Below are 13,371 nucleotides of genomic sequence, written 5' to 3'. Positions count from 1 at the left end.
AAAAGCCCTGGTAGTCATGGGGTCTGCAGACTCCAGACCAGCGCCGCCTCCTGAATAGGAGGCTGAAGAGGAAGAAGTAGAAGAGGTCCTGGGCCGTCCCCAAGATAGGTGACAACATGTATATGTGTTGCGCTATCGGAACAACGAATGGGTTATGGACGAAGAAATCCCAGAGGTCAAAGAGACCCTAAGAGTTGAACGGGTGGCCAAGCGTCTAGTGACAGAAGTCCAGGTATATTTGGCCTGAATCCTTGACCCTATTATGTAGTTGAACTGTCTGACTTAGCTTGTCTGTATGCTGGACTTGATGAAAACTGCAAAATACTGAAAAAGATGCTTCAACCAGATTGAAGGAATCATGGCGACCAATAAGGAGCTAGCGGCCGAAGTGGAATGCTTGCAGTGCCAACTTGAAGCCGTAGACCAGGAGAGGACAGACCGAGAAGCATAGAACCAAAACCTGGTCGGCCAGCTCAATAACAAAGAGCGGGAGAAAACAAGTAAGTTTTCACCTTATCATAGCAAGTGCAGGACTTGTGTTATTGTGTTCTTGGCAGTAACAACTGTAATGCAGGTTTAGAAGCTGAAGTGACCCGCCTCCAAGGGGAAAATAGCCGTGTGACTGTAGAATGTGGTTGTCTGAAGGAGGACAACGAGAAAATGGCACGCAGCCAGTCTGAACTCCAAGACCACACCACCAAAATGAAGGATGACCTGAAAAGTAAGTATTCCAGATTACCTTTCTCATTCTGTCATCCACCTTGCCTTGTCATGTCATCACATTTGGTGTCTTGTACTGCGTTCAATTTTGAAAGTCAATGCTAAGAGGCACCTAGAGGCTGTGATCAAAGAGCGTGACAACTGGAAATCACGATGCCTCAAGGCCACCGAGGAGCGGGACACATGGAACAATCGGTGCCAAGAAATGGCAGCTGGCATTGTGCCCGTCCTCGACGTTATCAACCCAGTGCTCATAGAGGAAGAGCTAAGGACGCCCTAGCTGGGACTGGTCGAGAGATGCAGACAGGCGTGGGGATGGTTCCAAGAGTTCGTGAAGGAGGCAAGTGAGTACACGGGTGCCCATGTACTAAGCATGGTGCGTGCCCACTACCCCCTGATTGATCTCAAGCACCTGGAGGCTGGGTACCCGAAGGAGGTAGACCCAGACAAGGCAGAAGAGCTTCGGACGGCCTAGCTAGACTTGTCGTTGAAGATAATTGGCGATATTAACCTGTGTGGAGGTGGGACAGCACCTGTACAGGGGATGCCATCGACAAGTCAGCTGGAAATGCCATCAGCTGCAAGCCAACCAACGAGGCCTGCGGTCTCGACCAGCCAGGCACCGGCGGGGCCATCCCCTTCAGCTTGACAAGCGCAAGAGTCCCCGAGACTCGAGTAGGGTATCAGAGGCGGCGAGCAGTAAATGCCATGCTCCCCGACCAGCCGATGTAATAGACTTAGAGCTGTAGAAGGAGGACATAGTTGTGTTATTGTAAACTTGAGCCTCTTTAAGCAAGCTTGTAATAACATAACTATATATCATTATAAGCTTGTTTGCTTTGTACAAAACGTATTTAAGCTTGAAACTTTTTGTTGGCGTAACTAAGTGAGAACGTGTTAACGTTCTGTTTAGCTGTACCGTTTTGCTCGACACATCATCCCGGAGAGTTTGTGCGGACCTAGTTTGGCATGTGGTCAAAGTGTGAGGTACCGTGACCTATGCACACGTGGACGCGGACAAGTCAAACCAGGGGGGACCTGCCGATCACCCATAACATAGAGAGCGGATCCCGTGCATGTGTTGGGAGGAACCGGAGACAAGGCCTGCTCTGAAAACCGTAGGAGTGGTGGTCGGCTTGTACTGGCTAAGTTAGAGTAACCATAAAATTCGGAGTGACACATTAGAGTGGTCGGAGAAATCATAATTGCTTTATTGAAGTAAATCAAAAATACAAGTGGAGTACATATCTCAGTAGTTAAGCATAGAAACGTCTAAGCTTGTCGATATGCCACGAGTTTGGTACGTCCATGCCATCCAGGTGAGCTAACCTATAAGATGTTGGACATGTGACTTCCTTGATAATGAAGGGTCCCTCCCATGGGGTTGCGAGTTTGTGGACACCAGCCTGGTTCATCTTCCACTTCAGGACTAAGTCCCCGACCACGAAGAAATGCTCTTTAATGTTCCTGTTGTAGTACCTGCGCAAAATAGCAAGGTACTTGGCCGTGCATACACAAGAATCGAGCCTTTTCTCCTCTACGCTGTTGACTTCTAGCTCTCGTACTTCATTGACCTTTCCCTTATCGAAGTTCTCTACCCGTGCTGATCTGAAAGCTATATCTGGCGGGAGGACTGCCTCAGCGCCGTAAACCATAAAGTATGGTGAGACGCCGGTGTTACGACTGGGCTAAGTTCGAAGGCCCCAAACCACGACTGGTAACTCCTTGAGCCATCTTCCAGGAGCTTTGTTGTTTTCTCTGTACATCCTCTTCTTTAGTGCATCCAAGATCATGCCATTTGCCCGCTCGACTTGTCCATTAGCTCTAGGGTGCGCCATCGAGACGTATTTTACTACTATGCTCCTTTCATCGCAGAAGTCCCAAAAACTGTTCCCGGTGAATTGAGTACCCAGATCAGTAATGATGCTGTTGGGTACGCCGAAATGGTGGATGACCTGGTCGAGGAACGTGATAGCCTTCTCTGAGGATGCCCATACCAGAGGCATGGATTCTATCCACTTAGAAAATTTGTCAATTAACACGAAGACGCATGTAAATTTACCAGGAGCTGGTTTGAAAGGCTCGATCATGTCTAGTCCCCAGCATGCGAAGGGCCAAGAGGCTGGGATCGTCTGGATCTCATGTGCTGGTACATGGATTCTCTTGGCGAAGAACTGACAACCCTCACAGCGGCGGACTAGCTTCTCCGCGTCGGCTGCTGCTGACGGCCAATAGAACCCTGCTCGGAAAGCCTTACCAACCAGTGTTCTTGAGGCTGCGTGGTTGCCGCAGGGGCCAGAGTGGATTTGGTCCAGGAGATGCTCACCTTCCTCCTAGGTTATACACTTCATCAAGATTTCCTCCTTTGCGTTTTTGCGCCATAACTTGGCATCGACGAGCAGATACTGCTTACTGCGACGCATCAGATGCTCATTTTCTGTTCGATCAGTATGACCGCTACCATCTGTTAAGTACTTGTTGAAAGGTGCTCTCCAGTCTAGCTCATGAGTGGTCGGAAACGGCTCGGTTGTGCTTGGCGCCGGAACCGTAGCCACTAATTGCTGGTCTAGAGCATTGTCGACCGTAGACTCTTCGTCTTCAATGGAAGGCGTGAACAGGTCTTGGACGAATACGCCATGTGGGATTTTGGCTCGGGATGATCCTAACTTTGACAACGCATCCGCTGCCTAGTTCTTGTCCTAGACCACGTGTATGTACTCGATGCCATAGAACCTGCCTTCCAGCTTTCTTATCAATTTGCAGTATGCGTCCATCTTTTTGCTGGTCGTATCCCAGTCCTTATTGAGTTGGTTGATGACCCGAGCCGAGTCTCCATAGACATAGAGACGTTTAACACCAAGCTCAACCGCAATGCGTAAACCATGCAGGCATGCTTCATACTCGACGGCGTTATTAGATGCTGGGAAATAAATCCTGAGGACGTACCGGAGCTGCTCCTTGGATGGTGACACGAAAAGAACTCCTGCTCCCGCACCGTCAATGTTAAGAGAACCGTCGAAGTACATCATTCAATATTCATTGGATCCCGGAGAGGCAGGCGTACTTAAGTCTGTCCACTCGACGATGAAATCAGCGAGTGCCTGAGACTTGATTGTAGTACGGTTTGCGAATTCCAAGGAAAAGGGGCATAGCTCCATTGCCCATTTGACGATGCGCCCGTTCGCATCCTTATTACGAATGATGTCCCCCAAAGGATACTCGGTCATGACCACCACACGATATCCATCGAAGTAATGTCTCAACTTTCGGGATGTTATCAGTATGGCGTAGAGCAGTTTTTGAATCTGTGGGTACCTGGTCTTGGATTCGTTGAGTACCTCACTAATGAAATAAATTGGCCGCTGTACCTTATAGGCGTGGCCCGGCTCATCGTGCTCGACCACCATCGTAGTGGAGACCACCTGATCGGTTGCCGCAATGTAAAGTAGGAGAGTTTCGTCTTCTCTGGGAGCAGTAAGTACCGGGGGTGATGTGAGATAATGTTTTAGCTACGTGAAGGCAGCGTCTGCTTCCTCCGACCTCTTGAACTTCTCGGAAGCTTTGAGCAGTTTGAAGAATGGTAGCCCTTTTTCTCCTAATCTTGATATGAAGCGGCTTAAAGCGGCCATGCATCTGGTAAGCTTCTGGACATCTTTCACCTTTTTTTGGAGGCTTCATGTCTAAGACAGCTTTAACTTTCTCTAGGTTAGGGCGTATGCCTTCGTAACTGACGATGTTGCCGAGCAGTATGCCGAAAGGGACGCCAAAGATGCACTTCTTTGGGTTTAATTTCCATTGGAACGTATTGAGGGCTGCAAAGGTGCGTTTCAGGTTGTGAACAAGGGTATGTGCTTCCTTGGTTTTGACAACTACATCGTCGACATAAGCCTCGACGAGGCTGTCTTTTATCTCGTCGTTGAAGTAGGACTGTATAGCGCGTTGGTAGGTAGCCCCGGCGTTTTTGAGCCCAAATGACATAGTCGTGTAGCAGTAGGCGCCAAAAGGCATGATGAAAGATGTCTTGATCTGGTCGCCCTTTTTGAGAGCGATCTGGTGATAACCAGAGCAGCAATCGAGAAAGGAAAGCAGCTCGCAACCGGTGGTTGAATCTACGACCTCGTCTATGCGAGGTAAGCCGAAGGGGTCCTTAGGGCAGTGTTTGTTGAGATCAGTGTAATCAACGCACATTCTCTATTCATTATTCTTTTTGCATACAAGAACCGGGTTGGCTAACAATTCCGGATGATACACTTCTTTGATAAATCCGGCTGCCAAAAGCCATGTAACTTCTACCCTAATCGCCTCCTTTTTGTCACGAGCGAACCGTCGTAGCTTCTGCTTGATTGGTTTGGCCTTGCTGTTGACATTTAAGGAGTGCTCGATCAAGTTCCGAGGTACACCAGGCATGTTGGAAGGTTTCCATGCAAACACATCCACGTTGCTCCTTAAGAACCTGACGAGCGTGTCTTCCTATTTGGGATCCAGGTTGACCCCGATGAGGGCCATTTTGCTGGGATCGCCATCGACCAGCTGGATCGTCTTGTGCTCCTTGGACCTGATGTTCTTGCGCGGAGCCTCGAGCTCTAGGATCTCCAGGTGGTCGGCTGAGGTCTTCTTAGCGTTGAGCATGGTCTCGGCCATGCGAATGGAGAGGTCATGGGCCTTTGCTATTTTGAAGCTGTCGTCCTCGTAGGTATAAGCTATGTATATGTTGCCCCTGAGGGTTAAAACTCCTTTCTCGGTAGGCATCTTGAGCACCAGATACCTATAATGAGGTATGGCCATGAACTTGGTGAGCGACGGTCGACCAAGAATAGCATGGTAGGTGCCGTCGAAGTCAGCGACCATGAAGTTGATGTAGTCGGTGCGGAAGTGGTCTGGAGTCCCAAATTACACAGGTAGCGTGATCTGCCCGAGAGGTGTAGAGCTCTGTCCGGGGAGAACGCCCCAGAACTATGCCTCGTATGGCTTCAGGTCCGCCTAGGCTATTTTCAGAGCGGGCAGGCTATTCTTGAACAGTATATCAATGGAGCTGCCGCCATCGATCAGTACCCTATCGAACTGAACCTTGTTGATACAAGGATCAAGGACCAGGGGAAAACGCCCTAGCTCAGGTATGGCGGCCCATTGGTCCTTCCTGCTGAAGTAGATTTCACGGTGAGACCACGGAGGAAGCCACAGATCGGTGAGAAGGTTGTCGGTGTTTGCCATGTTCAAGCAAGTGCGAGCGAGCAGCTTGCGTTCTCGTTTGGTCTCAATGGACACCTTACCACCGATGATGGTGTGCATGCGATTAGTTGGCTTGACATATTTATGATGAGGGTCTGCATTGTCGTCGTTGCGCTGTTCCCCTGCGTCGTTAGGCTTGTCGGACGTATCCGGAGCCTGTTGATGCATGTAGATAGTCATGAGGACACGGCAATTCTCCATGGTGTGGTTCGACTTAGGATGGAGCTGGCAGGGCCCCTTCAATGCTTTGGCGTAGTCGTCCTCGTAGTTATGACGTCCGCCGCCCTTTTTCACGGTATTGACCTCGCCGTCGTCTTCCCGAGCACGCTTGCTCCTATAATCGTCATGACGGTTGCGTCGCTGATTACATTGGTCACGGTGGTCGCGGGAGTCGTTGCGCTGGTTGCGGCGGTCAAAATTGTTGTTTCGACCATGATTGCTGCGGTAATCATCGCGGTGTGGAGGGTGGTCGGAGCGTGGAACCCTTGCTACTTCTTCAACAATTATCTTTTTAGCGTCGTCAGCGTCCGCATATTTCTTATCGGTGGCCAAGAGCACTGTGACTGATTCAGGTCTCTTCTAGAGGAGCTTGTCTCTTAGGGCGTCGTGGAAGCGGAGGCCAGTGACGAAAGCCTTGATTGCTTCGTTGTCGGAGACTGATGGGACCTTGATGCGCATCTCCAAGTAACGCCGAATGTACTCGCGCAGTGGTTCATCTTTCCGATCTTGGATCCGTTGTAGATCGTACTTGTTGCCGGGTTGTTCACAAGTAGCGATGAAATTATCGATGAAGGCCTGCTTGAGCTCCTACCAAGAATCAAAATAGTTTGCCAGCAAGCTAACCAGCCATTGGTGACCTGCATGACCAACAGCAACTAGGAAGTAGTTAGACATGACGTGCTCATCAGCCATGGCTGATCGGCACGCAGTTTTGTAGAGCATGACCCATAATTCAGGGTTTTCCTTGCCGTCGTACTTCTGAAGTTTCTCGAGCTTGAAATTCTTGGGCCATATGACTTGGCGAAGGTGTGGAGTGAACTGCTTCAGGCCCGGCGGGCTGTGGGTGGTGTCAAACTCCATACGGCGATGGCTTTCGTAGGATGCTCGATCGTTGGCTCTCTGGTTGATGCGAGCATGCAGATCACGTCCACCGAGGTAATGGTGGAGATCGTTATTGCCATCGTGGCGATCTCGATTGCCATCTGGATTAGCTCTACGACCGTGGTTATCACGGCGATTGTCGCGGTTATCTCGGCGGTTATCACCTCGAATGTCGTGGTGGTTATCCTCCCGGCGGCGGTTGTCGTCTCGACCACCATCATGACCACCGTTTCCGCCTTGACGGTTTTCCGATGGGTCATTGTTGCGCGAGCCACGTTGGTTGAGTGGCTGTGAGCGACTTGAGTATTGGTGGCTGTGGCTTGATTCGACGGAAATGGATGGAGCCCGGGCTTGATTCATCTCTGCGGTCTAAGCCATAGCAGCCATCAGATAAGCTTGTATGTCATCACGGACTGCTTGGGTCTCGGGAGTGTTGGGCAGCCGCTGCATTGTCACCATGGCGACAGCTACGTTGGCGCTTAGGGTCTTGAAGACTTGTTTGTCCCCCACCCTGTCGAAAGCATTGTTGAGGTCACATGGCTGGACCCTTATGCATCGTGCCTCCTGGTCTGCTTCAGCTTCGATTTGTCAGTGATTAAACTGGTTAATATTGCGTGCTTCGCGTGCAGTCTTTTCTTGTTCTATTTCGCCAACCGCTAGCGGCTCGTCATTGCTGACAACATGGATCAAATCCCCTCGTCTTGGCGGGAAAGACGGAAATTGGGGGAAACCCAGGGCATGGTCTGGTAGATCTAGATCGTATTTGACGCCTTCATCTTCGTGAGGCTGAAGCTCGGTGTAGACAGATGCATTGGATGCAATGCCGGATGGGGAGCTAGAGTCGCCTTCTCGGACTGTGTGGATGGATCCTTCCTGATAATCTTCAATCCGGACCATGTTGATGAGGTTGCATGGCTTCGGCCAAGATCGGTGTATAGGACACAGATTCGAGCGGCATTGTAGGTTGTACGCGTAGCTGGAGGCAGTGTTTTGCAGGCCGTAGGGCTAGACCCAGTGGTTCTCTGTCGGGGCTTCATACTTGCCGAGTCAGAGATCCATCGCGAAGGCTGGCTGGCGACAAGCAAAGCGCCCCTCAGGAGTAGATGCGACCACAAGATCTGTTCCAAGTCATACAGGACGACTGGTCCGAGCTGGTCGGGTAGATCTATTGTGGGGCGCGGTTACCTGCTCATTAGGTTGGCTTTGAATCATACTTACCAGAGCTAGGGTTTCAGCGAGTTTGATGCCAAGCCGATCGATGGAGTTGAGCAGGTCAGTGTTGTCGATCTGCTTCCCCCTGTAGCGGGGAAGTGGATGACGGGTTGTCGGCGTGGCTGTAGGCGTGGTCGGAGCCAGATGTTCCATGGTCAAAGCCAGATCCATCGTGGTTGGAGCCGTATCCGTCATGGTCGGAGCCTTGTTCACCGTGGTCCATGCCGTGTTTGTTGTGGTCGGAGCTGTGTTCACCGTGGTCAGAGCCATAGCCGATGCAGGTGAAGTAGTAGTCGGCGCAGGTTGATTCCACGCCTCCTCCGTGGCCACGGCGATGGAGTCGTTGGAGCCAGTGGTCTAGGTGATCTGGCCGATAGTGAACGTGAGGCCGTTGGGCGTAGCCATGGAGCCAGAGATGATGACCATCTTGTTTGCTTGGAGAGCAGTACGCACACCCCCTACCTGGTGTGCCACTGTCGACGAAATAAGGTCGGCAGTCTACCTAGGGGTATGCCCAAGGTAGTAGATTATCGGCAGACAGATGCGCAAGCCCTAAACAAGATGGTGACGCAAGACAGACACGAGGTTTTATCCAGGTTCAGCCACCAAGAAGGCGTAATACCTACGTCCTGCGTTTGATTGGTATTGCTGTATGTCAATAGATGATTTTTAGAGGGGTCCCCTGCCTGCCTTATATAGTCCGGGGGTCAGGGTTACAGATCTGGAAACTAATCCTAGTCAGTTACAATTGCCATATGTGGCCGGATAAGGATTCCTATTCTAACCGACCAGGATCCTGCTTGGTCGCCAAATCCGTCTTGATTCCTTGTATGGGACTCCGATCAGGTTAACTAGGCCGCACGTCGTCTCTCGGGTGAACCAAAACCCATCGATCCGAGCCAGCCCAAGCTTAGCCATAAGGGTATAGGGGTTAATACCCCCACAGTACCTGCGAAGGGTTTCATCGGCCTTCTGGCGGCAGTTTTTGAGGTCCCATGGGTTTCCAGGGCATTTGCACGTGCCCTGGAAGTTGCCCACGAAGATCTCCATCAAATCCGCCCAACTCTGAATAGCATTGGACGGTAGGTGCTCCAGCCATGCTCGCGCCGAATTGGCCAAGAACAGCGGGAGATTGCGAATAATGAAATTGTCATCACTCGCACCACTGACCTGACATGCAAGCCAATAGTCTTCGAGCCAAAGCCTGGGATTTGTTTCACCAAAATATTTAAGGATGTTGGTAGGTGGTCGATACCTTAGGGGGAACACAGCGTTGAGGATGTGTCGGCCGAAGGCCTGAGGGCCTGGCAGGCCGAGGCTTGGGCTTTGGTCCTCATTGCTGTCGTAGCGTCCGCCACGTCGGGGATGATAGCCATGGCGCGCTGCTTCTCCATCGTCGCCGTGGGCACGTCTCCAAGCGTCGATGATGCTATGTACATCATGGCCATGGCTGAGGCGTTGATGTACTAGGATGACGGAGGGCTGCCTACCGGCTGGCGGTGTTTGGTGAACGGACACGTCCTTGGTGGGACGCACTGAGGGGGTGCGCTGGCTGGTGTCGGGTTTGCATCATTGAGACAATGAACTTTTCGCCTGCTGCGCCGCTGCACGCTCGAGCAACGTGCGAATCTCCCTGTGGGCCCGGCGATCTTCGGCTGTCGCGGCCTCCGGAAGGCCATGCAGCAAGGCGGTTGCTGCGGCTATGTTCTGGCTGGCTCAGGCAAAGTGAGGAAGGGTCCCATCGTCGGTGAGGATCCTCTGGTGTACGGCGCGGGCCGTGGCGTGCGTGTGCCACCCGTCTTTGCGGCGTTCAATCTCGCGATTGATGTCCGTGTACTCCCGGATGAGCCCCTGCTCGGCCTCATCGATCTCTTGTTGACGGGCCCTCAGCTGCTCCATCCTTAGGCGAGATGGGGCCATCATCTCTTCCCCAGATCTGCTATCAGGGTTGTTCATAGGGGTGACCTCTTCCCTGGAGACACTTTCGACGTGACCCTTGGGGGTCTACGTAATGAAGCATTCCCAGGAAGGGTGGTGGCTCCCCCTACTGGAATCCGAGCTAGAGAATGATCCTGGCTCCTCGTTGAGGAGCCCGTAGAGGGTCTCCGTATCGTGCTCAATCGCCCCCACGAACTCGATGTCTGTGGGTGACTGAACCATACGTAGCGCCTAAAGGCGGCCAGCGGTCGCCACAGCATTGCGGAGACCGAATAGAAACGCCATTGGGGCACTCCGAACGGACCCTTCCGGACACAGGGTGGCGTTGTGAGAGGCCTCCCTTGGTGACTGGACTCCTAGGGAGTTGCCCGGTGGGCCCTCAAGCCTAAGACGACGGAGGTTGATGGAAGGGAGAGATGGGGCGGCTGAGTGAGTCAGCGCCTGCTCTCCTCCTAGTGTGATGATGAAATCTAGGTTGCCGAAACGCACGTGTGCGCCCATGGCCTAGGTGATTGCATGGGTGGCCATCCGAGGCCTGATTTAGAACGCGTAAGCTCCCCTACGTGCCGTGCCAACTGTCGGTGTTTCGTACAAGCACCGACATGAAAATATATAGTAATGCGCGTTAGGCTCGGATGGTGCACTAAAGGACACAAGATTTATACTGGTTTGGGCCAAAAGTCCCTACATCCAGTTTGTTGCTGCTCGTGTTATTAGCATCGTGAACAGTTCGTAGTAAGGGATACAAATGATCGAGAGAGGGACTGGTCCCAAGTCTCTGATGGAAGGGCTGAAGGGATGTCAAGAGGTTCGAAGCCACTTGACTGTGTTTATCTAAGTGTCATATTGTTCGGTCTTAAGCGTCCGTCCCTCTGATGGAGGAAGCGCATCCCCTTTTATAGAGAAAGGGGGTGGCTTTTACAAGGGCGAGGGTTTAGGATGTATACTCTACTTAGTCTTGTGGCTCATGTCTACCCAATCCTCCTCCTTCATTCTGATGAGTGCGAAGGAAGATAAGTGCCTACAATATTGTCGATGTCTCTGTAGAATGTCAGGTTGATCACAAAATGTTGCCCTACGTAGGGTATGGGCTGTAGTACAGTGGTTTTGACTTATCAGCCACTCCTAGCCTTGCCCTGCATGCCTTCTGGTTCTTGTGAGTCTTTGTCGGAGGGACGAGGGGTCGGAATCCAGTGTAATGCTGTGGTCAAAGCCTTCTGACTTGGCGGACCTAAGGGGTCGGGAAGCGGGCGCTGCTCCCTTGGGTCCATAGCATGATGACAAAAAATCCATCGTTCATGGAGATAGTAAATCCTTTTCTGGAGCATAGCGGTTGTCGTATATCTTCATTGGGTTGCGTGTCCCAGGGCTGAAGGCGGCGCCTACAACTCTACAGGGCGAGGAGCACGCACCTGTACAACCTTTCAGGCTCTGCGGCGCCCGAAAGGGTCTAAAGCACCTGTCCTATCATCCCCTAGCAGTACTTTTCCTGCTAGGGCGCAGGGTATGGTCCTTGGAGCCATGGTTGACCCAAACGTCTTGTCTTGCCCTGTACTTATCATCTTGAGGGAATGGGGAGAAGTTGTCAGGTAGGATGAATCCAATCTTTAGATATGGAGCAAGGTGAGACTCATTCCTTGCCGTCGGGCGAAATGGAGACCAATTCCTATCTCTCGGGTGAGACCGACCTCGCCCCTCTGGGGTCGGGCGAGGCGGAATCTATCCCTCAGCCCTCGGGCGAGACCGAGCCCGCCCTCAAGGCGTCGGGCGAGATGGAGTTTATCCCTTGGCCCTTGAGCGAGACCGAGCCTATCCCAATGGCGTCGGGTGAGACAGAGATTAACCTTGAGCCCTCGGGCGAGGCAGAGTTATCTCCCAAAGGCATCAGGCGAGGCGGAACCAAACTCTTGTCACTCGAACAAGGGATGAAACGGCGCCCTTATGCGTCCAGAAGTTTTTCACGTTCAGTGGTTATTGGTTCCACCTTCTAGGGTACCCCGGTATTAGGTCCCCGACACCAGTGTTCTCTTCGACGCCCTCTTTCCAAAATACAACCCTTTTTCGTAGCTGTCACTCGTAGCCTTATAGATCGGACGTCGAAGTTCAGAAAAGCTAGGTTTCCGATGAACTCTGCGGCGAGCTTTTCTGGTGAAGCCATTGCGTTCCGACATAACCATCACCACCAAGAGGTAGCCCTCGTCATTCTCTTCACCATAGTATACTCATTTGAGTGAACCGGTCGCCGTTTGACCCGTTCCCGTCTCATCTTCCTTCCCTCCTGCGAGCATCCACCATGGCCAGCTTTGCTCTTCTTTCTCCAGTCATGGCCGTGACCTTTCTCCTTGGGCTGCAAGCCTGGACCTGCGCCGCCGCGTGGCAGGCCCCTTTCCACGTGCCCCGCAGCCCTCCCATGACCGCTTCGTGCGACGCCTGTGCGGTGCTCGCGTGCTGCCTGCGAGCAGCCATGGCTGCTGTGCCGTGGGCCCCAGCCCGACCCACCATCATGGGTCCCTCGTGGCCGAGCGAGCACCCTCCCCAATGTGCACAGTGCTGCAGCAACTCCCCTCCATGGCTACCATGTCATTCTCTTCCAAAGGAAGAAGGACTATTTCACGAATAAAGTTTTCAGAAATCGCAGATTAGTCCCTAGTCTTCCGAAGGCCATAACTTATTCGTTTTAACTCCGTTTTAAGCGATTTTTGTGCTCACACAATCATAAAAACGAGCACTACTGTTTAGTACATGTTTTTATAAAATTTTGATGCGCTGCGGTGTACTGTTTTTAATTATTTTTGTGGGCCATGCTTGTTGTTTGTGCGCAGAAGGTGCCGACACCGTGACCTTTTAGGGCTAGAAGTTCAACAACCCTGATCCAAACCACTTTGAAGGCAAGTGTCCTTGACCATACTTGCTGCTACATTTATTTTATTTTGAGTTAGTTTAGTTAGACCATTAGTTGCATGCATTGTCTTAAATTGAATCCTTGTAACCCAGTTGGGATGGGTAGAAGTCATGCTTAGCCTTGCTGTCATGGATGGGTTGGGAATGATATAATTTAATATTGATTAATGGCTTATGGAATATGGGATGGTAATCTTTTAGTAGTAACATGGTGATAGGGAATCCGAGCAGGATGGACGGATTGGTATGATGGTTATTTGGTTTTGATAC

At 51.6% G+C, this 13,371-nt stretch overlaps 1 protein-coding gene across 1 annotated transcript in view; it reads left to right on the top strand.

The window, feature by feature from the left end:
* The first annotated feature begins 6,219 nt into the window (after positions 1-6,219).
* Positions 6,220-13,371, top strand: part of LOC136548396 (granule-bound starch synthase 1b, chloroplastic/amyloplastic-like) — a 57,309-nt gene continuing 50,157 nt past the window's right edge. The window contains exon 1 of the mRNA XM_066539944.1: positions 6,220-6,393. Within this exon, the coding sequence (XP_066396041.1) occupies positions 6,220-6,393 (174 nt within the window). The remainder of the gene's footprint in view (positions 6,394-13,371) is intronic.

This window comes from Miscanthus floridulus, chromosome 4 (assembly GCF_019320115.1).
Source record: "Miscanthus floridulus cultivar M001 chromosome 4, ASM1932011v1, whole genome shotgun sequence".
Taxonomy (NCBI): Eukaryota; Viridiplantae; Streptophyta; class Magnoliopsida; order Poales; family Poaceae; genus Miscanthus; species Miscanthus floridulus.
The sequence above is the reverse complement of the archived record's forward strand: the minus strand, read 5'-3'. Positions and strand labels throughout refer to the sequence as shown.